The 23,878-nt window shown below is 38.4% G+C and overlaps 4 protein-coding genes and 1 long non-coding RNA gene across 8 annotated transcripts; all 5 read left to right on the forward strand.

Annotated features, from left to right (window-relative positions):
- The first annotated feature begins 3,404 nt into the window (after nucleotides 1-3,404).
- On the forward strand, nucleotides 3,405-5,296 carry LOC122134502 (bryoporin-like). 3 transcript variants are annotated; one of them, XM_042720297.1, is made up of 3 exons: nucleotides 3,405-3,481; nucleotides 4,238-4,348; nucleotides 4,680-5,296. In XM_042720297.1, the coding sequence occupies exons 2-3, from the start codon at nucleotides 4,248-4,250 to the stop codon at nucleotides 5,104-5,106; spliced, it is 528 nt and encodes a 175-aa protein (XP_042576231.1). In that variant the 5' UTR covers nucleotides 3,405-3,481; nucleotides 4,238-4,247; the 3' UTR covers nucleotides 5,107-5,296. The 3 variants fall into 3 exon arrangements, with proteins under 3 accessions (XP_042576231.1, XP_042576232.1, XP_042576233.1); XM_042720298.1 differs by having other exon boundaries at nucleotides 3,407-3,481; nucleotides 4,241-4,348; XM_042720299.1 differs by having other exon boundaries at nucleotides 3,418-3,492; nucleotides 4,241-4,348.
- A 1,674-nt stretch (nucleotides 5,297-6,970) lies between these two features.
- LOC109104053 (DELTA-stichotoxin-Hcr4a-like) lies at nucleotides 6,971-9,090 on the forward strand. Of its 2 annotated transcripts, none has more exons than XM_019117422.2 (3): nucleotides 6,971-7,213; nucleotides 7,838-7,958; nucleotides 8,155-9,090. In XM_019117422.2, the coding sequence occupies exons 2-3, from the start codon at nucleotides 7,855-7,857 to the stop codon at nucleotides 8,603-8,605; spliced, it is 555 nt and encodes a 184-aa protein (XP_018972967.1). In that variant the 5' UTR covers nucleotides 6,971-7,213; nucleotides 7,838-7,854; the 3' UTR covers nucleotides 8,606-9,090. The 2 variants fall into 2 exon arrangements, with proteins under 2 accessions (XP_018972967.1, XP_042576234.1); XM_042720300.1 differs by having other exon boundaries at nucleotides 6,972-7,213; nucleotides 7,834-7,958.
- A 4,373-nt stretch (nucleotides 9,091-13,463) lies between these two features.
- LOC122136796 (5-demethoxyubiquinone hydroxylase, mitochondrial-like) lies at nucleotides 13,464-16,024 on the forward strand. The gene is made up of 4 exons (XM_042721386.1): nucleotides 13,464-13,671; nucleotides 14,047-14,222; nucleotides 14,400-14,514; nucleotides 15,879-16,024. Exons 1-4 carry the CDS (start codon nucleotides 13,581-13,583, stop codon nucleotides 16,022-16,024), a joined length of 528 nt encoding a protein of 175 aa, XP_042577320.1. The 5' UTR covers nucleotides 13,464-13,580.
- A 301-nt stretch (nucleotides 16,025-16,325) lies between these two features.
- Nucleotides 16,326-17,123, forward strand: LOC122136546. Its single transcript, XR_006154217.1, has 2 exons — nucleotides 16,326-16,400; nucleotides 16,546-17,123. It is a non-coding gene; the product is annotated as an uncharacterized LOC122136546 (long non-coding RNA).
- Nucleotides 17,124-19,507: 2,384 nt separating this feature from the next.
- LOC109104050 (inositol 1,4,5-trisphosphate receptor-interacting protein-like 2) lies at nucleotides 19,508-23,160 on the forward strand. The gene has a single exon (XM_019117413.2). It carries the CDS (start codon nucleotides 19,824-19,826, stop codon nucleotides 21,507-21,509), a length of 1,686 nt encoding a protein of 561 aa, XP_018972958.1. The 5' UTR covers nucleotides 19,508-19,823; the 3' UTR covers nucleotides 21,510-23,160.
- Nucleotides 23,161-23,878: the final 718 nt, after the last annotated feature.

The following is a 23,878-nucleotide window of genomic DNA, read 5'->3' on the forward strand; positions in this document are numbered from 1 at the left end:
GTTCTGGACTATCCAATAAAACTCTGCATACCTTCAAGGGCTCAGCCTTCTGTCTGTTTGACAAGTGAGTTTAAATCATTCCTGCAGGTTGCAGCCTCGCTCTTGCTACCTGGAGAGGACACAAATGTATTCATGTCGCACACCACCCTATCGATTACCGGGCTGCAGAGGAATTAAAGGGCACACTGCACAAATCATCATTAAACAAAAGATAAATATTCACACATTCCCAGCCCCAGACCCTCACTGAATCTCTAGAAACGCTCTTTATCTCAGCTAATTTGAATTTGGGGATGCGGTAACATGCCCGGTCAAATTAAAGCATCAGAGATACACGACACACACAAAACGGCCACACACACACAAAACATGCACCTCAAGTGCTCTTAAAATGTGATTAATGTCTAAGATTTGGAGGAGAATAAACAGAAAAACATTAGTCGGGCGTGAAACAACAAATATGTAGCTTGAGCACCTGTCTTTTTTTCTATTACATTTTTCTCTCATCCCCACATCACTGTCTTTTTTCTCCCTCATTCGCCTCTCATCTGCCGAGTGGCAGCATATATAATCCCTCCATAATGGACGTTTAATATTTACACGTTTGGTGTAATCACTTAAATGCCTGTTTTACCACGGCCTTGTTTGGGTAGTTGGAGGGCATCTGACAGCCTATTCATCACAAAGTGAACGTGTGGAACCTCTCGCCCCCCTTAACAATCAATCAACCGACAACACCAACCCCCTACACACACACACACACACACCTCAGCCTGACTGTGCGTAATCACTTCTGTTTGCATAACCCCCACACACACTTACACACAAACCCAAGAACGATAGCTATTAGTCCATCATCTGAAAGGCCCTATATCTGTGAATAGCTCCATAGGCTCCAGGGATTAATCTTTAGCCCCTCAGACGCACAGCAGCTCTATGCATTTAGAGAGCCTCCATTGGCTCAGGTAATGGGATGTGGACTTTACACTGAAATACATCTAATCATAAGGTTAGCTTCTGATTTCCTTTGAAAGGATTCAGCCAATGCTGAATTACCTCGGGCTGGTGGAGTGAATGTGAATCAAGCGATTTATTGGATAGCTTTAGTTGCACTACTTCCAAAAGGTCGCTTTGAGTTTTTCTTGGTTTACTGTAAAGACAGGAATAATAAAGCAATGGCTTATGGGGACTACACTACTATGAAGCAGCATTTATTAACAGATTGATTTATTATAATTCATATTAACGCATCTCCATGGCTACATTAAATCTTTAAATGTACTTTTAGCAAAGCATAAAAAGGATAGTCACCCAAAAATGAAAATTATGTCATCATTTATTTACCCTCATGTAGAGGTGTAATGGTACGGTTCGACATACATGGTACACAAACATCTTGACCCATGACCTCTTCCACATGCAGAACCTCGGTTTTGACGTCACGCTTCGGTACTGCATGAGAAAAAAATACTAAACATATTTATTTATTTTTTTTTTTTTTATTAAACAATGTTTTACTGAACAGATTGCTCTTTAAATCTATCTCAGAAAATAATAATTAAAAAAAAAATCTATAGGCCTAAAAATCTACCTCAGCTTCTGCTCTAAACTAGGGAGCCCTTTTACATTACCATAAGGTTATATTTAACAACAGAGCCCAAACTTAAATTTAATTAGCCTACTATTTATTTTTAACTGTAATAATCAACACTCAAAACAAAACAAAACAAAAACTTGTAGGTAAACATATAAATTGCACTCAATGCTGTTTTTAAATTAACTTCTAAATTAGGCTACAATTTCTATTTGAAATAGGCCTATAATCATTTACACAGGGGCTGTCATCATAACTTGCTTCTTAAAAGATTTATTTTAATATACATTACAAGATTAAGACATCACTAACAGGTGAAGCAAAATATAATGGGCATACAACCTGGTCTAATATTTCGCGAAATGCTCTTCTCTAGACTTAATTTCTCTGTTGAACTGACGAGCTGTAGACATTGATGACTTGCCTGAGGTAACTGAAATGCTACAAGCCATTTTAATCACATCTTTCCGTGAGTGAAACACTGATTGTGCGATTACATGAGGCATGAGATGTTAATTCTTGTTTATTTCACATTAAAACCTGTAATAAAGACTGTATCAAAGGAATGATCAGAACTGAGGCGGTTATACATCAAAGAGACTGTACCCTATTGTCTGAATTTCCTGGAAAAAAATTGAATGATGTGTTCGGTACATGTGCTTACCGAACCGAAAGACCCGTAAAAAAATTTGGTAGGAATAAGTGTACCGTTACACCCCTACCCTCATGTCATTCCAAACCTGTATGACTTTCTTTCTTCTACAGAGCATGAATGAGGGCAAATAAATTACTGAGAGAATTTTCCTCGAGAGAACTATCCTTTTAAAAGAAAAGCATAGCATAGCGCACTTAGCATCTGTTTTAAAATATATGCATAATTAATGTAATATCACCAGGAATGTAAAATGTTTTATAATTAGAAGAGGATTAATGGGGTGAATAGGTGTATATTTGCTGCCCCCTGTTGGAAAATGAATGAGGGCCCTGAACTTTCAGTCAGATGTGTGTGTGCATCCTGAATGTATTTCTGCAAAAATTCCTACCAAGTCTCAAGGTGTGTAAGTGAGTTTAAAAATGTGCTGGAATGAAGGGGAAATGTCTGAACAAGCAGTGGGACTTGCAAACACTCTCAGTTTTGTCACCTGTAAGGGAGCAGCTGTGTGCTTTCGCTCTCTTGCTTCATTGGACCATGACATGTTCAATCACACACTGTCACTCTTAGGAGAGATGCTCTAACATGCTTTGATAATATGTACTCTTGTGCAAATATTACACAAGTGTGCTATAATCTCTCATTGCCCTTGCACCCCTGTTTTTAAGCCTTCTATCATTTGTTTCACTTTTCACAAAGGTTTTGAGCGTTGGTGGATTTGGTACTTTTCATCATTCATTAAATTCAATATTTGCACTGTAACCAACAAGGCATCTCATTATGTCATGTTTTCATTAGAACTGAGTCCATAATCTACCTACTAAAAATATGAAATTGTTGCAGAATTAGCCAGTCATTTTTTTTTTTTTTTTTTTTTGTTTTCGTTGCAAGATGCCTCTTGTCATGATGTACTTTTCTGGGCATTTGTATTGGCTGTGTGCCCATGAATTCTGTAAATGGTGCTTTGTGGATGAAGATTTATGCAAGCAGTTAGTCTAACTGTGTCAACTCCCATCAAACTCTCCCACAAATGTGTCTGCCGTTATTTTTTTTATTTTTCCTGACAGACTTGGAGGGAAAAAGAAGGGGACACGCCTGTGTTTGTCAAGCAGGTGTTTGTGTGTCTACTAGTGTTTCTGTCATTCACCCACCCCTTTGTTTGTTCATCTACGCTGAAAACAGAGGAGCAGCAAACCCTTAATTCTCTCAGCAGCAGCAACCTCTCTTACTAGCAGGTAACTTTCAGGTACTTCTTAACCAGTTCCATATGTGCGCTACAAAAACAAAAGGTAAAAAAGCTTTACCTCAAATACAGAGATGAGCATTAACCCTTTATTCATCTGCGATGTAACGATGGTGAAAGGTCTCATTGCTTGTGTCTGCTGGTGCATGTCATGATTCTCAGCTCACTGCTTCACTGTTGTCTCTGCTAACAGTTTAGTTCTCTGAGCCATATGGAGCCCGCAAGTGGCTTTCCATATTCTGCCATGCTGTCAGGCCAGTTATTAGAGATCTTTTTAGCGCCTGTGCTAAACCTGTAGAAAACACTCATCTGTCTACCTGCTTTCACATTTACTGGCTAGTTTCTGACAAGAAGAAAGATTAGGCTTTGCCTTGATTTGTGTGTAAATGTTGGGCTTCATGCCAATCAAATTTATTTGATTAGAATGCTGTAGGGTTTACTATACAATCCATTTGCTTTAAAATAATAATTATGTAGCAGAATATCCAAGTTTCATTTTTAAATACAATGCTAGTGTAACTGTCCCATTAGTACTTTGCAGAAAGCAATTTTATTTTCAAAATAATTTTTCCCAGTCTTTTCTTAAACAGTGTGAGGGATTTTGCTTTGCTTTGGTTTTCACTTTTGACCTTTTTGGTCTTTTTCTCCTACGCACCTATCTATTGCCGTCAGTTGTGCAGGGATTGATTGTTAATTGACTTCAGTCTTTTCTTAAAATATTTTTCCTCTTTCATGACTCTCACCGAAGCAGTGCCAACATGCAGACCGCAGAAGCCGTGTCAGCAACTATATACACTATTAGGAACTGTACAGTGGAGATCACCAATGTTAGCAGCGTTTACTGCCTTATCAATCCAAAGTAAGGAGAAAATCATGCTTTAGAATGTGCAAATATTTTATATTTATTTAAATGAAGTTACTAGCAAAATCTGTTTAGTGAGTGATAAAACTTCAAAAATTAAGTAAAAAATTTAGAGAATTATATTTTGGTCAATTGTACACTTAAAAAATGAAGTTGAAATTTGTTACATTCTTTTGATGAGTTAAAGTAATGAAAAAAAACATATGTTACTATGACTTATTGATCACAATTTCTCTGCAAATTACTTTCAATTACTCTCTGTTATTTATTGTAATTGTACATATCTCTAAAATGTTATTGACCAATGTAAACTATAAATTTCTTTCAGAGTGTACATGTCCAGTGGATTCAGTTACCATCCACCCCAACCCACCATCCGCACCGCCAAGACCGAGGTTTGCTCATTCACTAAGAATGAGCACACTGCCACCGGGGCTGTGGGCATCTTGACCTATGACCTCTTCCACATGCAGAACCGTATGTGCACCGAGCGTATGGCCGTTCTGTTCTCTATCCCCTTCGACTATCTCCTCTACAAGAACGTGATGGGCATCGGGTTGTTTGAGAGCAGCTGTGGATGTGACAAGGCCCTGTACAAGCACATGTATGAGGGGAAGGACTTCAGTCGGTTCACCCGTGCAGATGTGGGGGGAACTGGAATCATCCACAGTGGAAATCAAATAGACTTAAGGGCCACCATGTCTACTGTGGGAAAGGCTATTATTAAGCTAGAGGTCTATGACAAGATGGGCTAAACAATAAACTAATTTTGTCTGACAGTAACAGTACACATATGATTAAAAAACTTTTTCCTTATACTTTTTATCATCTTAAACACCATACGCATATTAAACGTCATAATGCACATGCCATTGTGCTTTCAAATGTTGATGCAACTTTTTGATGTCTGTATTAATGCCTGCATTCATGCTGCCCAGATTTCTGATTGTAAATCTCAAAATGTGTCTAAATAAAAAAAGACTGTTTTGAATACTTATGTTTGTTTCTGTATCTGCACTACATATATACTGTGTACATATACGTAATAGTGAGACTCCCTGAGAATCAAACCCATAACCATGTTATTGCTGTAGCATCATGCTCTACAAGCCGCCCTTTGCTTTTCAAGTACATTTCTTACTAGAAACATCAAATGAAACATAATATTAAGCATTTTAAAATCATGACCATATATATATACACAAGACAAAAAAATATACAGTTATGAGAAAAAGTTAGGACACTCTATTGAATTCCATGGTTTTCTGTATCAGGGCATAGTAAAAAAATACATCTGGTCATCGACAGGTCTTAAATATTGGAAACTAAACCCTCAGATGAACAACAACACAAGATATATTGCACTGTGTCATTATTTATTTACCAAAAATAATGCCAAAATGAAAAAACCATGTGTGACAAAGTTAGGACACCCTTACTGTTAAGATAGGAATTAAGAGGGTAAGTAGCAGTCTTAACTGATCATCAGCAAGTGTGAGCACCTTGTTGAAGCAATTGTTGCTGCCATCAATCTGGGAAGAGTAATAAAGGCAATTTGCAAGAAACAAAATGAAGTTCATCATTCCACAGTGAAGATAATTCACAAGTGGAAGACATTCAAACAGACCCCAATCCTCCCAGGAGTGGACATCCCAGAAAATTCACCCCAAGATCAGACCATGTAATGCTCAGAGAAATGGCAGAAAACCCAAGAACTTCAACAAAGACTCTACAGGCCTCTGAACAAACCACAAGACTTCTAGAACAATGTCCTCTGAACAGACAAGATCAAAGTGGAGATGTTTGGCCATAATGCACAGAGCCACAATTGGTGAAATCCTAAAGAGCATATCAGCACAAACACCTCATAGCAAAAGTCACACATGCTGGTGGAGGGCTGATGATTTTGGGCTTGTTTTATAGCCACAGGTCCTGGGCACCTCACAGTCATTGAGTCGACCATAAACTCCTCTTTATACAAAAGTATTCTGGAGTCAAATCTGTCCCGACAGCTAAAGCTTGGCCAAAACTTGGTCATGCAACAGGACAATGATCCCAAGAACACCAGCAAATCTACAACAGAACGCCTGAAAATAAAAGAATCAATCACACACACATATACACACAGTATGAGCAATATCACACGAGTAGATGTGAGACATGGCTGTATATTGGCATGGCTGTGATTTTCAACTAGACGTTATCTTTATTAACAAACCACATATTTAAAATCTAAACAAGTACATTCTCGCCTAAAACTCTTAAAACTACATTCTGTGACACTGTGACAGTATTATTTTTAAAATGATGAAATTAGGAAATGAAGGGAGCACATTTCTAGACTCATTATTCAAAACACATAACAGAACAAACATTCCCATTCAAACCGTTTCAAAATACTATTATTAGTGTACTGAACAGTATAAAGAGTAATTAATGCTAATTATCAGGAAACCTAAAATGCATTCCTGTAAATGCTACCATAGCTACATGGTACATTTGAATCTGAGTTTGCATAACCCTTTAAAAATTGAGTCATTTCCGAGACAGATCTGTACATGCAACTTCACTGTTCTGGTCTAACAAATCTAACGACCAGTTTTGGGTGTGGAACTGTACCAAGCATGTCACTGATGCCTCTTGAGCTGATATGTGTGTGAGAGAGTGTGTCTCCATGTTTGTGTGCAAAGAGGGTGTACACTAAATTTAAGTAAGCATGCTTTTTTTCGCAGGTGGGTATGTACTGTTCTTGTTGCTGATCATGAAGACTGGGAAAGGGACAAAGTAAAAACGGAGTGAATCTTTCGGAACACACTGTTACTGAGCAACACACACACAGACACACTCCGGAGTACCACAGAGGTAAGACTTCATTCTCCTTGAGATTAAATAATAATAACTTAATAATCAAAACTAAATGCTAATGTGTCCTTTTATTTCCATATTTAAATTACAACATAGCAAGACAGTTTATTCAGTTATGGACACTTGAGCAACTCTATTTCACACTCTTAGCTTCTTTTAAAATCAGTGCATTATAAAACAGAAAATTGCTACAGGCACAATGGTTTTTGAAGTGGGGTCTCTGCGTGTAATTACTGTGACCCTATTTATTCGCTAGTTAACATTGACAATGGTAATAAGAGAGGGGCAGAAATGAACTCGAGAAGAGTTACGTGAGCTTTAATCTAATGCTTCTATGCTTTATATTTAAGTATATGCACATACACAGACCAGACATCTTTTTCAGTAATAAAACCTGAATTTAACACATTAATTCAGCACAGCAGTTAAAACAGAGGACAATTAACTTACAACAGCAAACTTTTTATCACATAAAAACAACAGAAAAGTTATTGTATTTTCGCTGCTGCCCTGCAGTGTAAACAAAACTGCATTTCCACTGCTTTTTACTGTAAGGTGCAGACTTCTTTTCTCACGCCACCCCTCTCCTCTCTTCTTCTCTCCGTTTCTGCCGTCAGTCAGATCTATCGTGCACCATCATGACTGAGTCTGCTGAGGCTGCCGCTGCCAACGTGAGCAGTAAGAGACACGCCACCATAGAGATCACCAACCTGACAAATAACTACTGCCTCCTCAACCCAAAGTGAGACTACAACCAGAAGCAAAACTAATGTTAAACCAAGCACTCAAAACTAAAACTTCTATATGTGTAACATAATGGTGAAAAAACAATAGCAGAATTTGAATTTGGGGTGGTGAACTATCCATTTAAATGTGCATTTTGTGTAGCAATAAATGTGTGCATGTTTGTGTATGATCCATCCATATAAATCCCACAGGGCCTATCTTGAGAGTGGTGAAACCTTCAATCCACCTCAGCCCACAGTGCGCCCCCTCAAGACTGAAGTATGCACCTTCAGCAAGACCAGTGCTAAGGCCACCGGCAGCGTGGGGGTTATGACCTACGACCTGTTCGAGCGAAGCAGAAATGACTACACTCAGACCCTGGCCGTTATGTTTTCTGTCCCCTGGGACTACAATCTTTATAAGAATTGGTTTGCAGTAGGCATCTACCCAAAAGGAAAGGAGTGTGACCAGGCCCTTTATAAAGAAATGTACTATCAAAACAATCCACAGAGCTTTGTGAGGGAGGAGGCCAATGGGTCAGGCATTAACTTTGAGGGAAAATCTCTGGACATAAGGGCCACCATGTGTCCTTTAGGCAGCGCTATCATAAAACTGGAGGTGTGGGACAAGCTGCTGTCTCCTTTGAGTCAGCAGGTTTGCTAAACAAATAAACCAGTCAGCCATTTTACCAAATCAAAATAATACAGTAACTGTTTTTTTTTTACATGCCCTTATACGTTATCACCTGTATCAAAAATGTTTGCTTATACATTTACCAGTGTAATGAATCACTGTTTCTTTTTTAGCTTCCTAGCCAGCTCTTTAGGGTTATTTGAACTCTGTAAAATGATCTGAGAGTGTTTAAACTGGATCTAATACCTCTGTAATATCCCACACTTTAAACTGTTTGCTTTTTCTGTCAGAAGAACGCCTCAGATGTGTGTTTACAGTCTGCTTATGCTTCCTGCAGGCTAAATCCGCTCTCATATCAGGCAGTCATTGTGTTGTTATTCAGTCGAACCATCTTCTTGGTGATTTGTTTTGTTTTTTTTTGCTCCCTCATCAGGGCAGAGATCCCTGTGAACAATGCACACTGTCTGTACTGACTGCCACTGCTGAGGTATTTTCAAATAAATATTTATCTGCAATTTTGTAGTAATTCCTTTGCCTTTTCACTGAGCCTTGAAGGCTTGGTGCTGTATGTATTGGTGTATTCAAAATCTCAAATGAGAGACGAGGCTGTTTGCTGTAAGCTGGAAATGGTCCTGTGTAAATATTTTGCAATATGTATTTGGAAATTTCTAATGCCTGAAGAAGGCAGCTGAACCATGGGAACCGAAGACAGAGATAAAGATATAAAGAATGAATCACAGCATCAAAGAACTGGCAGAGCACATTTTACATCTTTAAACTCCTCTTGTCCTGAATAACTCCTTCAGCAGGCGCTGAATGATGTCTCTCCAGCTTACTCAATACTCACAATTCCCAATCAGAAACATCAATGCTAATTTATCAGAAAGAAATGGAGCTGTAATTGGAAAATTAAAGGTTTTACAGGCAACTATTACTACTTACCCAAATCCGGACAGGATCAATATCGATTTAACACATTTTAGCAAACCAGTCATCAAGGTCAAAGAGCCAAATTTATAGAGAGCATCCCTCAGAAGACTGCAGCACTATTACCATCATCAAAAATAAAAACAAGTCTGTTCTAAAATTTTAATTCAACAGGGTAAATTGCTTCTCAATCCATTCTTAATACTACAGCCCCACTACCACCAAATAAGAGCAATAATTAAAGGTTTCTTTCTCTATGTGCTTTGACATTTGCATGGAAAGGCATACATAATACAGGCTAAATGTCAGCTCTTTAACAGATATCCCTGGAGCATTATTGCACAATGTAATAGGGTGGTGGAGAACTGCTGTAAACAGATGGCAAGTGCTTTTCTGACGCTACAGTGGGTATGTGGATTTCCCTCACACTTGAGCTCGAAGCAGTATTTTTTTCTTTCCCTAGTGTATTTATTTTGCACTGCAAGGGAAATATTCCCCATTTTGCTTACACTGTTGTGTATTTGTGCATTTAAGCGTGTGCATGAATGTCTGTGCACGCCACTGGGAAATGGTAATTAATATTGACACACATGCCAAATAAATTTGTACCTGTACTTAAAGGGGTACAATCTTAAAATATGTTTTAGCATATTTAAACTGAGCTAGAACAAAGTAAGCTATTCACAGAGTTCACGCTTTTTGCCAAAAAGTCTAAACACTACTGTTCTGTGCAAACATTGCTGTTTGTTTGAGCCAAGGAGTCAAGTTTTTGCTGGTTATCTTCAAACGAGTTTCTGCTGGTAGATGTCATCACGCCAGTAAATAGATGCCAAAAAGCATCTTTCTTTTTTTTTTCATTGACAGCCATTCAAAAATCAATTTTCAGAAAAACTGACAAAAACAAGCAACACATGAACTGGAAATATTCCATTATATTACAGTATATATTTTGGAGGGCTCTTAAAAGTGAGAAATTCTGTTTGTGACTATTTTTCTGTCTGTGAACCAAAGTCCTGAAAAAGATTTTTTCCCATTTCTATTTTTGATTTCCATTTGGAGGACAAGCTGTTTAGTCACTAGAGCTCTCACAAGGAGAAGTGGTAATTTGTGAAAGGACACACATAAAGTAAACCTCAGAGACATCTGAGGAGGGAATTGGGCAAAGGATGTCCTAAAATGTGGGATCTGCAAGAGTTAGAGCTAATTTGAATTTGTTTTCACTTTTTTAGATCAGTGCACAAGATCAGTAATGAAAGGATAGTGTCGACGTTCAACTGCATAAGGTGCAGTGATGTGAATTCAAGATCATAGTAGTGTCTTAGTCCATTTTGTTGTGTCAAAGTCGAGCCCAAGTCTTTAACCAGTCGAGTTTGAGTTGGAGATGTTTACTAATGTCTTGTTATCTCAAATTTACTGTATGTTGTTAAATATTACATCGTTCATGTTATACATAACCTGGACTTGACTGTACTCAGAAAAATGTAGTTAGAAATGTCAGAGTTCATGTCAAGTTTAAGTACAAATTTGCCAGAGAGCGTGACAAGTATAAGTTCATTCAGAACTGACCCTTCACAAACACCCGCCCTCCCTTGTTGCTTTCACACAGTGAAAAATACATTGTGGAGCAAAGGGAAAACTCACAACTCACCGACAGACCAGACAGAGCAGGTACCTTTTGGTATGAAACAAAGGCTCAGCTTTCAAATTGTCATTTTCTACAAAATTCAAACAATAAAATCAATTTTGTGGCTCTTCAATGTGTCAGGACAGATCACTGTAGCACCTCAGTTCAAGCGGCATTCGGACCCATCATGTCTTCCTCTTTACTAGTCATACCACAAAATAAACATGAACGAACATCAGAAGCATCTTGTTTTAACCACAGAAACACATCAATACACAACACTTTTCAAGCTCAAGTCCACCCAAGTTAATCTCCTCTCCTGAATGGAGATGGCAGATTCTGTGTTATGATTGGTCAGATCGCCCGTCAATCAAATGCCCAGCGAAAGGTTAATGGGACACTGGATTCAGAATCTGAAACATTGAGTACCCCAACTCTTGATCACAGTGAGAAGTCCAAGAAGTCACCTTACTCAATACCAGCGAGATGTTAATTGTTATGTAATCTGACACTTTAATGCTCAAGCTTTTTAAAGGCGAATAAATTCAGATTGGCTGTCAATGTTTTTGTGTTTTATCCATTGAAAAAGATTTTTCCCAAAGAGATTCCATTGATATCGTTCCTCTGTGCTGTTCTCATTACAGCTGTGGTTTGTAACACACATTAGAACAAATAATGAGAATTAATATTAAAACTCAACATCCAAAGAAAACGCCCTAACAACACACCCAAAAAACACATTCAAAAAAAACACCTTATAACATAAACTCAAAAACTAAAAAAAAAAATTCATTAAATTCAAACATTAAACATTCATTAAAAAAAGAATACAGTTTTTGTCTTAAATACAGCGGTAATGTCCATACATGTACATGACAGCTTGGATGACAAGTAATTATCTTTACATGCACTGTGAATACTTTTCTACAAAATTGTCTACCAGAAACTTCCACAAGGCCAGTTAAATTTCATTTTGAGTCTGAAAATAAATTCATATCGCTAAATCACAATTCAATGGGGTTTCCTGCTGTTATTTGCTAGAGGCCCTATGCTCCTTCGTGGAGTCAGCGGTATAAGATTTGCTGTGTGAGAGTGCCACTGTGTGGAGGGATGAGGTAAAGTGACTCATGCAATATATTAGGATGCTATGAGCTGTTAAGAGTCATGTGTATAAGACAGACTAAATTTCATAAAAATAAAATGGACAAGAAAGCTTTCAGTTTAACATTCAACTATCTGTTGCTGACAAAAGGGAAGAGTAAAAAAGAAAAAGACAGAGGCGAGTCAATGTGTGTGTGTACTTCTGTTTGCTCCTAAAATTATTTACCCCATATGTTAACCATGCTTCAGTTTTTCAGTGGTTCTTGGGCAGCAGGCCTTCATACTGTTCTCTGATCTCAGCATTCAGACACGCTGTAGGTGCTGTGTCAGCCCCCACCAGCAGACGCCCACTCGGTCGTGTCCAGAATGACAGCATCTCCTACACAAACAAGAATATCAACAAATCCAGCAGAGTACCTTCTACCATGTTCCAGATATACCTGCACTGTACAATACAGCAAAAGAAATGATCTGTTCCATTGCTTCATACACATCTTGTTTTATCTTTTTAATTTTTACCAGTATTTATCAGAGCTTGAACCACACATGAACTTTCATCTAACACAGTTAATACATGCAGAATATGTAACCTTTAAAGCAATCAAATGTGTCTTTTAATTGAGGGCAGAGATGAAAAGACACGTTGTAAAACATTAAACTGTTGTAAACATTCTGGTAAACAACATTATGGAAACACTGTCCAAAAAAAGGAAAACAAATACAATGTTAAAAACAATGAAAACAGATAGGCCTACTAAATAATACTATTATTAAAGGATTAGTAGCTTTGACAAAAAAAAAAAAAAAAATACAATGTTAAAAACAATGAAAACAGATAGGCCTACTAAATAATACTATTATTAAAGGATTAGTAGCTTTGACAAAAAAAAAAATAAAATATAGCATTAAACTACTTGTTGGTTAAGCATAGGCCTACTAACAAAGTTTGGGCACGTACACAGGAGCTAAAACCTCACAACAAACTAAATATTTGGCATGTACCTGTATTATTCGACATACTGAATTACTGAATGTATTTATGCAATCGTTTTAACACGTGACTTGTTTTGTGCTATATCAAGTCACGTGTAAAAAACGAGTGACTAAATAAATTCAGTAATTCAATATATTTATTTTACATATCAGCTCAGTTTTATTTTACATTTGGTGAGACATTAGGGAAATAAATGTCTTACCTACGCGCGAAGGTAAAGTTTTTCATAACCTCAGTCATTGACGTAATATTCAAGCGCCGACATCAGTGTTTAGAAAACGCTATGTGTGCGACACCGCCCATCTAGAGTCTTTCTATGACATTTATCTATTTTTCCGTTATTAAAAACAATTGCAAACATGCACAGGTTTGTCAGACCTCAGCTTATGCTTCGTGATTCTAAACAGCCATTATTACCGAGAGCGGGTCACCTTTGTACAAATCACAAATGTAAGTAACGTTAGTACCGAGACCGTTTCATAACTGCCCTTATGACTACAAATTACATTACATTTCTTTGTACAGAAATTACACCCACAAACCCGTAGGTTTCAGAATGTCTACTTGAAATGCAGAGCAAAAAAAACTTTCATGTTGTTCAATGTATGTTATATTTATGTATGCCAAATTGTGCGCTATTTGGCAATTGTGTGATGTTTATCAGGGTAGATATTTATTCTTGATAATGTCATTTGTTGTATATATAATATATTTAAGTGCTCAGAGCTTCTGTGTATTAAAACAAACTGCATGTGTGTGTTTGTAAACACACCACTATTCTTTCTATGGTACTCACTTACCATTGCATGTCTGTGTGACTCTCAGCTGTTGTGTCCAGTGTAAGGGGATATGTTGTATTGCCTCCCACCAGTGATGAAGAAGAAAAAGCCATGCTTCACAGGATGATGAGAGTGGACCATGCGGGAGAATATGGTGCCAACCGAATCTACGCTGGTCAGATGGCTGTTCTTGGCCGTACACAAATCAGTCCACTCATTCAGGTATCAGTCCATAAACCAAAGCTGGCAATTATTACACAAAGATTACCATTTCCCTATATCACATTTGGGAGGGTTGTTATATTAGTTAGTTTAGAAAGAACAGCGTTCAGTGAGCTCTAATGTAATGTGGAACTAGGCATTCAATGTGATGTTGAATGTGATGATATATCAATTAAGGAAATGTGGGATCAAGAGAAGCAGCACCTGAGAAAGTTCAATGAGATACTGGCTGAGAACAGAGTGCGTCCAACCCTCCTGCTTCCGCTGTGGAACATAGCAGGATTTGCTCTTGGTAAGTGTGACCTTTACAGTATTTCCTTTCTATATATATATATATATATATATTGTGTGTGTGTGTTCAGTTGTTCAGTTATTTCACTTCAATTGCATAGAAAAGGAATTATACATTGCAATTAGTGTAAAATTACTGAATCTAAACATAGGAGCCTGAGAGAAATGCTCATTTTGCATGAAAATTTCAGATCTATATATAGGCTGTCAATTTAACGCGTTAATTAATTAGTTATGAAAAATAACGGGATTTAAATATTTTAACACCGTTAACACACTGGCCCCGCCCCCAGACTAGTACGTCATCTTACATTTCATACAGCTGACTGTTGACAAATATGATGCAGGGCAATAACTTTATAAATGCAATTATGGCCTACAATTCAAGATATTGGGGCGAAAATGCTCCTGTATGGTATATATTTATATCATGATAAGCGATCTCACACGAGCAGCAAGAGCAATATTACACGAGTGCTGTTTATGTACTAATACCACGAGTGCAAATGTGATTTTACACAACAGTTCAGTAAATCATAAGTTAATATTGTGTTCTTTTTTAAACACAATATTGTCTGTTTTTGCTCTGTTTTGCCATCAAAAATATTACCTATAAAGCCACAGCAGAATTGTTGTGCGTCTCCGAGCAACACAGCGGTGTTTAGTTTCTGTTTTGAATGAATCAGATGAATCAATGATTCAAAGACCCATTCATAGAGAGAGAAGTTTACCTCATTCCTGAATGAATCAGCCATTTGAACGAATCAAATGAAACACTAATTTTACAGTATGGAAAATTTATAGAAATTAAAGGAGTAGTTCACCCAAAACAAAATCTACTCACCCTGAGGCCATCCCAGATGTGTTTGTTTCTTCTTCTAAACAGATTTTAAGAAATTTAGCATTAAATCACTTGCTCACTTGTCCAAACAAAACGTCTTAATGATGGATTGGTTTCCCACAAACATGCAGCACTGCAGTGGAGTCGTGTGGATTACTTATGGATTATTGTGATGCTTTTATTAGCTTTTTGGACTCTCATTCTTACGGCACCCATTCACTGCAAAGGATCCATTAGTGAGCAAGTGATATAATGCTAAATTTATCCAAATGGGTTTCTATTCCTTTAATAAAACCCTCAACTGAAATTTCTCCTTTAGGATGAGTCTCTATGCATTGATTTTTAAAAATTCTTCTTCTTTCCATGAATAAAAATCACAGACAACTGGAAAAGTCATGAAAAATAATTGGTCAAAGAATGTGAAACTCTTGTGTCTACTTGGGTTATTTGTAATTAAAAGAGTCTTATTTAGCATATCTGAATGTTACACGTCTGGTATGTGAAACGTCTGTTTTTTTGGACAGGCGCTGGCTCTGCTCTCTTGGGAAAGGAAGGGGCGATGGCCTGCACTGTGGCTGTAGAGGAGAGTATCTCAGAGCACTACAACAGTCAGATCAGAACTCTAATGGAGAAAAATTGCTTCTACGTTTCACTCATGCATACTATGTAATTTGTAAAATGTATCATATAATATCAAATCACACACAAAGATACTGTAGAATTATTACGAGACCTTATGTATTAGAGGATTTAAACTTAAATTGCTTCTACATTTCACTCATGCATATTATGTTATTTGTAAAAAGTATGATATAATATTAAATCAAACAAAATGTTTAAATAGAAACATTTTTAAAAGTATGAGCTCAGACTCAAAACCCCACTAAAAAATAAATATATTTTTGACGATGATGATGCAGATGAATAAAAATGTTGCTAACTAAAATGTTTTTGTTTCTGTTTTTTTTTTTTGTAGTTGATTAAAGAATTTCGGGGATGATGAAATGGAGCACCATGACACTGGACTGGAGCATGATGCTGAATCAGTAAATCTGAATTATTGCCATGACAGAATGTCTTGCATGAACTACAATATTAAGATCCAAATCCTCAATAACAGTAATAATTGAAATACTTGTTTTTGCTCTGCCGTTTTATGTTTTACTGACACATGATCCCTCTTTATTGCAGGTGCCTGGATATCAGCTGATGAAAGCCATCATACAGGTGGGCTGCAAAGCTGCAATCTACATCTCAGAACGTCTCTAAATATTTTCAGAGTATTCAAAAGAGTTACCCTAATGTCTTGTAAATATGGCTGCTACTTTTTCTGTCTTTAAAGTGTTAAAAATATTTTCTACTGCACCAGCTTAATTTGAAGATACAACTTATAAGCAAGCCATTTTGGGTTAATTTCTCAGAAATGTGTGTAAACTATGGTTCTATCAAAACATTGCTCTGTTTGTTTGTGCATCCCATCCTGCCCAGCACAGTAATACAGTCTCAGCTAATGTTAAGCCTGGGACTATTTCTTTGTGTGACCAGTAGGAGGAATATATAAAAAGCAATTTTAAAAAAACATATTTTTTACAGTTTCAATGTAATGGCACTAGTGTTGTAGAAATTACATATTTCATTTATAATGAAATGTTCCTCACAGCAGTATAAATATATTTAAAATATATTTATTGCGATTTTATACATGGCAAGTTTTTGTCTAATTCTGTAAGGTATATTCAAGAATAATAAAATAAACTTCTTATCAGTCACAGTTGTGTTGTTATTAAAGTCATGTGTCTTTACAGGACGTGTGTTTGCTAAGATAACTTTAAACACAAGAGGGCAGTCTTTGCCTGTTAGGTAAAAGGTACTGTGAAGCCACCAACACAACAGGGCGATCTGGACTCAACCGTTGAAATTATTTTTGGCCACAAAGAAGAGACCACACACATATTATATAGTATGCTGTAAGCATGCCCATTTGTTATCTAAGTAAATATATGCATATACTGTCTGACACATTTGCATCGCGTATTAGGGGAAGTTATCGCACGGGTGGCTATGAAAACATGTATTATAATCTGTGTAGCAGAGACGTGGGAAACAGCTGTAACCAGCTCCCTGTGCTTCCCATGACTTAATCTATGAGGGCATGAAGTCATCCTGGACAGTCCATGGTGAGTGTGAGACCCTGGCTTTCAGTTCTAGTATCTGAGGGTTTTTACGTTGTCAATTGGTGAATCTGATTTGATGAGAAGAGAGCAGGCCATTAGAAATGCCCAATTTATGCTCCAGGCCCCTTCCTTTACTTTGTCTAGAGTCTTTTATGTTGACTCTACTGGATAAAAGTTCTTGAGAGGCCTCTTTAGTTTTGGAAGGTTCTGTTAGGGGGCAGAGCTACTGTATGCTCGCATTCAGAGAGAAGGAGGCTGATGCAATCCCAGTGTAACTACAAGTATTCCTCAGCTTTCAGTGTACCATCAACTGTGACCACATGTAACCCTTAACAGACTTAAAGTTTGTGAGGTCTTCAACTGCCCACTAGCCACAGGCTGCCTCTCGCCCCTACTGCCTTTCCCTCCTACTTTTGAAGGTTTTTATTTCTAAACATATCCCTCTGTATATTTGCATTGCTTAATGCGGTGCAGAAGCTGCCACACAAACTTTTGTTCTCGTGATGTGTCAGAGGAAGCTGACCCATCTGGATACACTGCATGAGTTGCTCATTGTGAACAGATCACATGTCCTTAAGCCTTGATAGCACACTGTTTTCCAAGAGCTAAAGCTCTTCACATAGACTTAAATGTGTAAGATACACATAAAATATCTCTGGATATTTCATTGTAAGCTATCTGCCATTATTTCAGAAATAAAACCTCTTAATAATTCAACTGTTTCTCTTTTATTAGCACTTAGCATTGCTCACTACAAACAAGTTTTGACAGTGTATGTCTTGTGCTCAAAAGCTTATGCCCAGACTTAGTGTTATGAATCATGTAATTGTGTAAATCTGTTCCTCAGAGCTTGTTTCCCTCAGCACACAGATGCTAACCACAAGGCATTCTTTAAAAGGCAGAGAGCTGCATTCAATTCAATGGTTAATGCAAATCATCAGTGCATTTATCTGTTATTTTGTTGTTGCTGATACCCTTCAGACAGCTTGATATTTTTAGAGGAGGCCACACCGATCAAAATAGCACAAGGGGTTTGATAAGAAGGTACATGGCAGAAAAGCAGCAGTAATTGCCTCCTGTCTCTTGCCTTTTTAAGTACCCTATCATGAACATCACTTTTGCTTCCTCAGTCATCTGCTTAGTCCCAACACACAAGTTATATTGTTATCTTAACTGTTCTGTTAGCCATGTTTAGCGTGCTGTCTCTGTTTTTCTCCTCTGACGTTTCATACAGGTTTGTGTGACTTAGCCAGGTGCACTATGAGTGTCCTAACACTGCCCATGGAAGCATTACTTCCATGGGCAGTGTTTGTTTTAAAAAATCAGAAGATCTTGGTAGGAACATGCGAGTTTTCTGTTTCTGGCCACCTCAGTGTGTCTGATATGAAATACGTACTTACTGTCTATTTGCTTAAATTCAAATTCTGTACACAGTACACAGGACTTTATGCATTTGGGATAGTGTGATTAGGGCAGTGAATTGTATTTGACTAAGCATCGAATAAGCCATTCTAAAACCTAATGTCCATAAAAGCAAGATAATATTAAAAGGCTTATGTCCTTAAAGCAGCATAAAAGCACTTTGTGGGCTGAATGAGAGAGATGACAGTGCTTACTTGTTTGGGTGACCGGGGGAGGGCTCACTCTGAGGTTAGGGGTCATTAACGGATCAACAAAGATACAAATTTCTTACTGTGACACTCCCTTCACAGAGAGCTGTGTGAAATACTTTGTGTGTGTGTGTGTGTACAGTGTTTCTGTAAACTTTCTCAGTGATCTTCTGTGTTTATAGGGGCCACACCCCTCCTGACATCATTTTCTATATTTTATTCCTAGCATTTTACAAAAGGAGTTGTGCGATGCTATTATTGTAAAAGTTTCCTTTCGTGTTCCACAAAAAAAAAGAAAAAAGAACTCATTCGCATTTGGAACCACATGACGGTGAGTTTTTGGATGAACTGTCCTTATTGCACCGTTTACTATTAACATTTGAAATGTTTATCGTGTGGGTGGTTTTTCAATCCACATATGTGTTTAGAAGTAATCATGCTATCTAAATCTCTACGTTAAGGGCCCATTCTGTCAGTAAGCACTTCCCATTTTGAGTTCTGTTTCTTTAAGAGAAGAGGGAGGAGGAGTGTGGACAGACTCTGATTTTTGAACGCCTCTTTTTTCAAACTGAAATTCCTCTCTCAAGAGTTTGGCATTTCCTCTGAGCTCACACACTGGGAGCCCGCTCTCCTGTTTCACACAGTGCTCACTTGCGACAAAAGGGGGGATTTTCAAACATCCTGAATGAGAGGAATCCTCTTGCCCTCGGCACACGCCGCATCTGCAAGGGAACTTCACAGGGTGAACTTCCCCCTACACAACAGTTTTTGCTCGAGAGGACAGAAAGAACATCAGCTTGGTCTTGTTTTCAGCACTTGGGCGAGTGGTTCAACATGGGCTAGCCACAACTTTTCCCATAGAGCTGGAGTGGACTGGAAGAGAACGAGGAGGAGGATGAGCGTTTACACTCTCAACCTCAGGTTGTTCTGGCCACTGGTCACTTGCATCCTCACTGCTCTGCTGCTATTGCACCAGTACATCTTCATAGGAGCCGAGGAGCAAGGGAATGACTGCGCTGACCAGGGACCTGGAGCTGTCACGCTCTTCAAGTACATCCTAGCTTTTATCTTATGTTACTTCTTCATAAAGTACTGCTCAACTCAACCTGGCACTGCTAGGAGGGGCTTCCACAAAGTCCCGGAGGTCCACGGAAAATCAGGAGTCTCCAAGAGAGAGCTACTGGACGATCACTACGAGAGGCATGTGCGTCTTTCTCCACATGTGCTGGGCCACAGCAAAGCCCATGTTGCCAAGTTGGTGAGTGAACTTGTCAGAGTAGGTCGCACCGATGTCCCGCCAGAGTCTTCTCTGGCCTTCCGCGGTGACTTCATCCAAATTGGCAGCTCCTATGAGGAGCACAAGGTGGGCTCACCTGACTGCTTTGACATCCTTGTGCCTCTGAGGGCACCTCGTGGGCTAAAACTGGAGGCTGGTATTTGCACTGACAAGCCTGGGGGGCCACCGATTTGCACACTAAACACACCTCGCAGGGCAGAGTGGACACGCCGTCACAAGGCCTTTGTGGACATGTTCATGCACTTGCATAACACTCAAAGTGTCTATAGGATGAGCCCAGATTCCGTCCAGCGCTGGTTTTACACAGCCACCCAGCGCTGCCTCGCTGCCGTCCGTTACCCATTTGAGCAGCGCTGCTCCCTCAGCTTGTCTCTCAGTGAGGAGCAGCAGGTGCTCCTCCGCCTGACCCCTCGCTCCGATTACGTCTGCTGCCACATCTCCATGGGCATTCGCCTGATCCCAGCCTTTCCTCTCGGCGATGGCGCCTTCTTGGTACCATCCCGGCAGGGTCAGCGAGGAGAAGACCTTTGGACGGTGTATTTTCCCAGACAGGAGCAGAGACTGCTGGCTTGGCTAAAAGGTAGACTGCCCCCTAACTCTTGTCACCTGAAGTGCCTTCAGCTCCTTAAAGAGGTTCGAAATCTCAGTGGGGAGACTCTGGACCAGCAGTCTGGAGCTGAGTGGGGAGGAGTGCTGTCGTCCTATGCTTTGAAGACCGCTTGGCTTCGTCTGCTGCTCAGTACACCCCCTGAATCCTGGGAGGAGGGCAACCTTGTGGACCGGCTGGATGATCTTCTTCGCAGTCTGAGGGAAAGCCTACAGTCTCGGGCTCTCTGCCATTTACTCCTAGGAGGAGTTAATGGGTTTCTGCCAGACTCTGTTGTTCTGCCCAAAGTCATTAAGGAGACGGTACCCGCCAACCTGTGGGCAGAATTCAGTGACGTCACCCTCGATATGGTCTCCGCCCGACTGGCCTACTCCTGGAACCACCTCCCTCGCCTAATTCGCCTCGGGCGACCGCAGAGGAGCAGCCTTGGCAGAGGTGTCCGCTGCAAATATATCGATGCAGAATAAAGGTCAACTATAAATGGTATTGCTGAACAAATACAGATGTTGGTCACTACATCTTAGTTGTTTATGTTTTCAGTAACTGAAATCTTTGCATCTGACTTTTCAAAATAAAATTAACTTAAGTTGGGGATTTCTTCCCTCAGAGGTAGCAGTCAAAGACAATAATGTAAAAAGTAGTACTCAGTAGGTACAGCAATACTTTTATCAAATCAGTCTTTGTACTGTACAAATCAGTATTGTACTATAATTGTAGGACGTACTTTAAAAAGCAAGGTCGTTCGAATTTCAGTCCATGTTGATTTTCTACTCATGCAAATTTATTTCTAGAGAATCTGATATGTTAAAACTTGCTGTTTAAAAGAACAGTAACTCTTTTATACATTTAGTTCACTCCAGGCATAGGTTTGGAGATAAAACTTGGAGATTTGTGTTGACTCAGGGTGACCATGATGTCACGGTTCTATGGTAGTGAGCAGTCAAAACAGCATAATCACCAAGGTTTTTCCACACCCACACAGTATTAGTAATGCCAGATTTACATCCTGTTTTGCAGGGAAGAACTGCAGTGTGAACACTGTAAAAATATATTCTGCAGAGACATTTTGATGAAGCAATGTAAAATTGATAGCCTGATCATTGCAAAACACCTTACAGACCCAAATATATCCTTTATTTTGAACAAATAAATGAGTAATGTTGTTTCATAGCTTTAGCAATTTCAGTATTGCTTAATTGATTGCTTAAGCATTCCATCAATGAATGAAATCATAATTGGTGCTCTAGTTCACCTCAGTTCATTATCTTAATTGGCCCTATAAGGATAAGGCACTGATGGCATGCCCTTCGCTTCACTTTATCTGACTTGTCTAAAGTGACCCCAAAATGCGTGCACATGATCTTCTCCCTCAGAGACAAGCCTCTACAGTCTGTCCCTATGGAGACACGCTACCTCAGCCCAGGGTCATTTATTCATGCTGTAGCTTTAGTTTTAATGGCTGATTGCATTGCATTTGCTTTCACAAAGGAAGCAGAGATCTATATTGATCTCTTGCAGGTACTGAGTGCCACAGGGTTAGTTTGTTAGTTAGTCCCTTTCCTGTTCATACCTCATCCAACAACCTGTTCTTGTTCATGGTCATGTATGTCAGACATATCTTAGTTTCATCAACTTCAGAGGGAAATTATTGTGGTACCAAAGCAAAAGTCTTTGAAGCTTATTTTTGTCTGTTGCCTGAAAGCAGAATAGAAAATGAAATAAGGAAATGAAACAGGACACGCTCTGAAAACGATGCTTAAATGTAGTCCAAAACAAGCAATATAAAATACAGAGTAACTAATGTTGAATGTATTTGTATATTAATGTATATGTCATTTAATGTATATTTGGTACTGTATGTGAATGTAAGTTGATTGTAAAGCACATTGTACTTGATGTACATAATAGAGAAAAACAATATATATATAGTAGATATAATTTATACATGTATTTTAATACATGAATTGAAATAAATATCTATATTTTGGACTGCACAGTTTTGTTGAATATTTGCTTATTGTAACACCTGAAATTATTTTTGACAGAGAAAATAGAATATGGAAACAGAACCAAAAGCCTGCACATGTCATGTCAGCAATTTGTAATTTTATTTGCCATATATTTTTCTATAAACAAGTGGTGTGATTGTCCTCATTTAAAATAAATATACATGCTTCAGGTATCTACACCATATCAAAAAATATCTATATATATATATATATCCATGTTTAGATTACCTAATTTTTCTCAGTGCAGTCTATACATGTCACATGACACAGTTCAACTTGCTCTATTTTAATGTTTTATTTTTCATAATACTAAACTCCGAACATTTTTTATGCACTCAGACACAGTCACAGAAATTATCTTCTGTATAGTCCTTTTTGTCAGTGTTTATTCTCAACTGAGTGTAATGTTTAGAGCAATCTGGCTCATTGTAAATTATAGTGTGGCATAAAACTGGTGCTCTCTAACATAAGGATATCATCCCATCCTTTCTAATTATCATTTAATTTATGCACTTGCTTACAGGATTTGATTTGTTGGCAAAACAGATAACAGCTGTAGTCATGGATGCATGATTGGATGCAATGTGTGTGCCACAAGAGGTCAGTATGTGTTTGGAGGACAAGTAATATGGGATAAAAAAAAAAATCATAATTCTGCTTTTTAAACAATCTCACAGTATGCAAGGTAAAATGCTTTGCATTTTTATAGTGTCTGGCTCCCTCTAATAATGATTTCAAATGTGACAGATGTCTTGGGTGTAGGTGGGCCATATACATTCTTAATGAACCCAGTCATTTGGAACTTAGAGTGGATATGCACCTACAGT

The sequence above is a fragment of the Cyprinus carpio genome, chromosome B3 (assembly GCF_018340385.1).
Source record: "Cyprinus carpio isolate SPL01 chromosome B3, ASM1834038v1, whole genome shotgun sequence".
Lineage (NCBI taxonomy): Eukaryota > Metazoa > Chordata > Actinopteri > Cypriniformes > Cyprinidae > Cyprinus > Cyprinus carpio.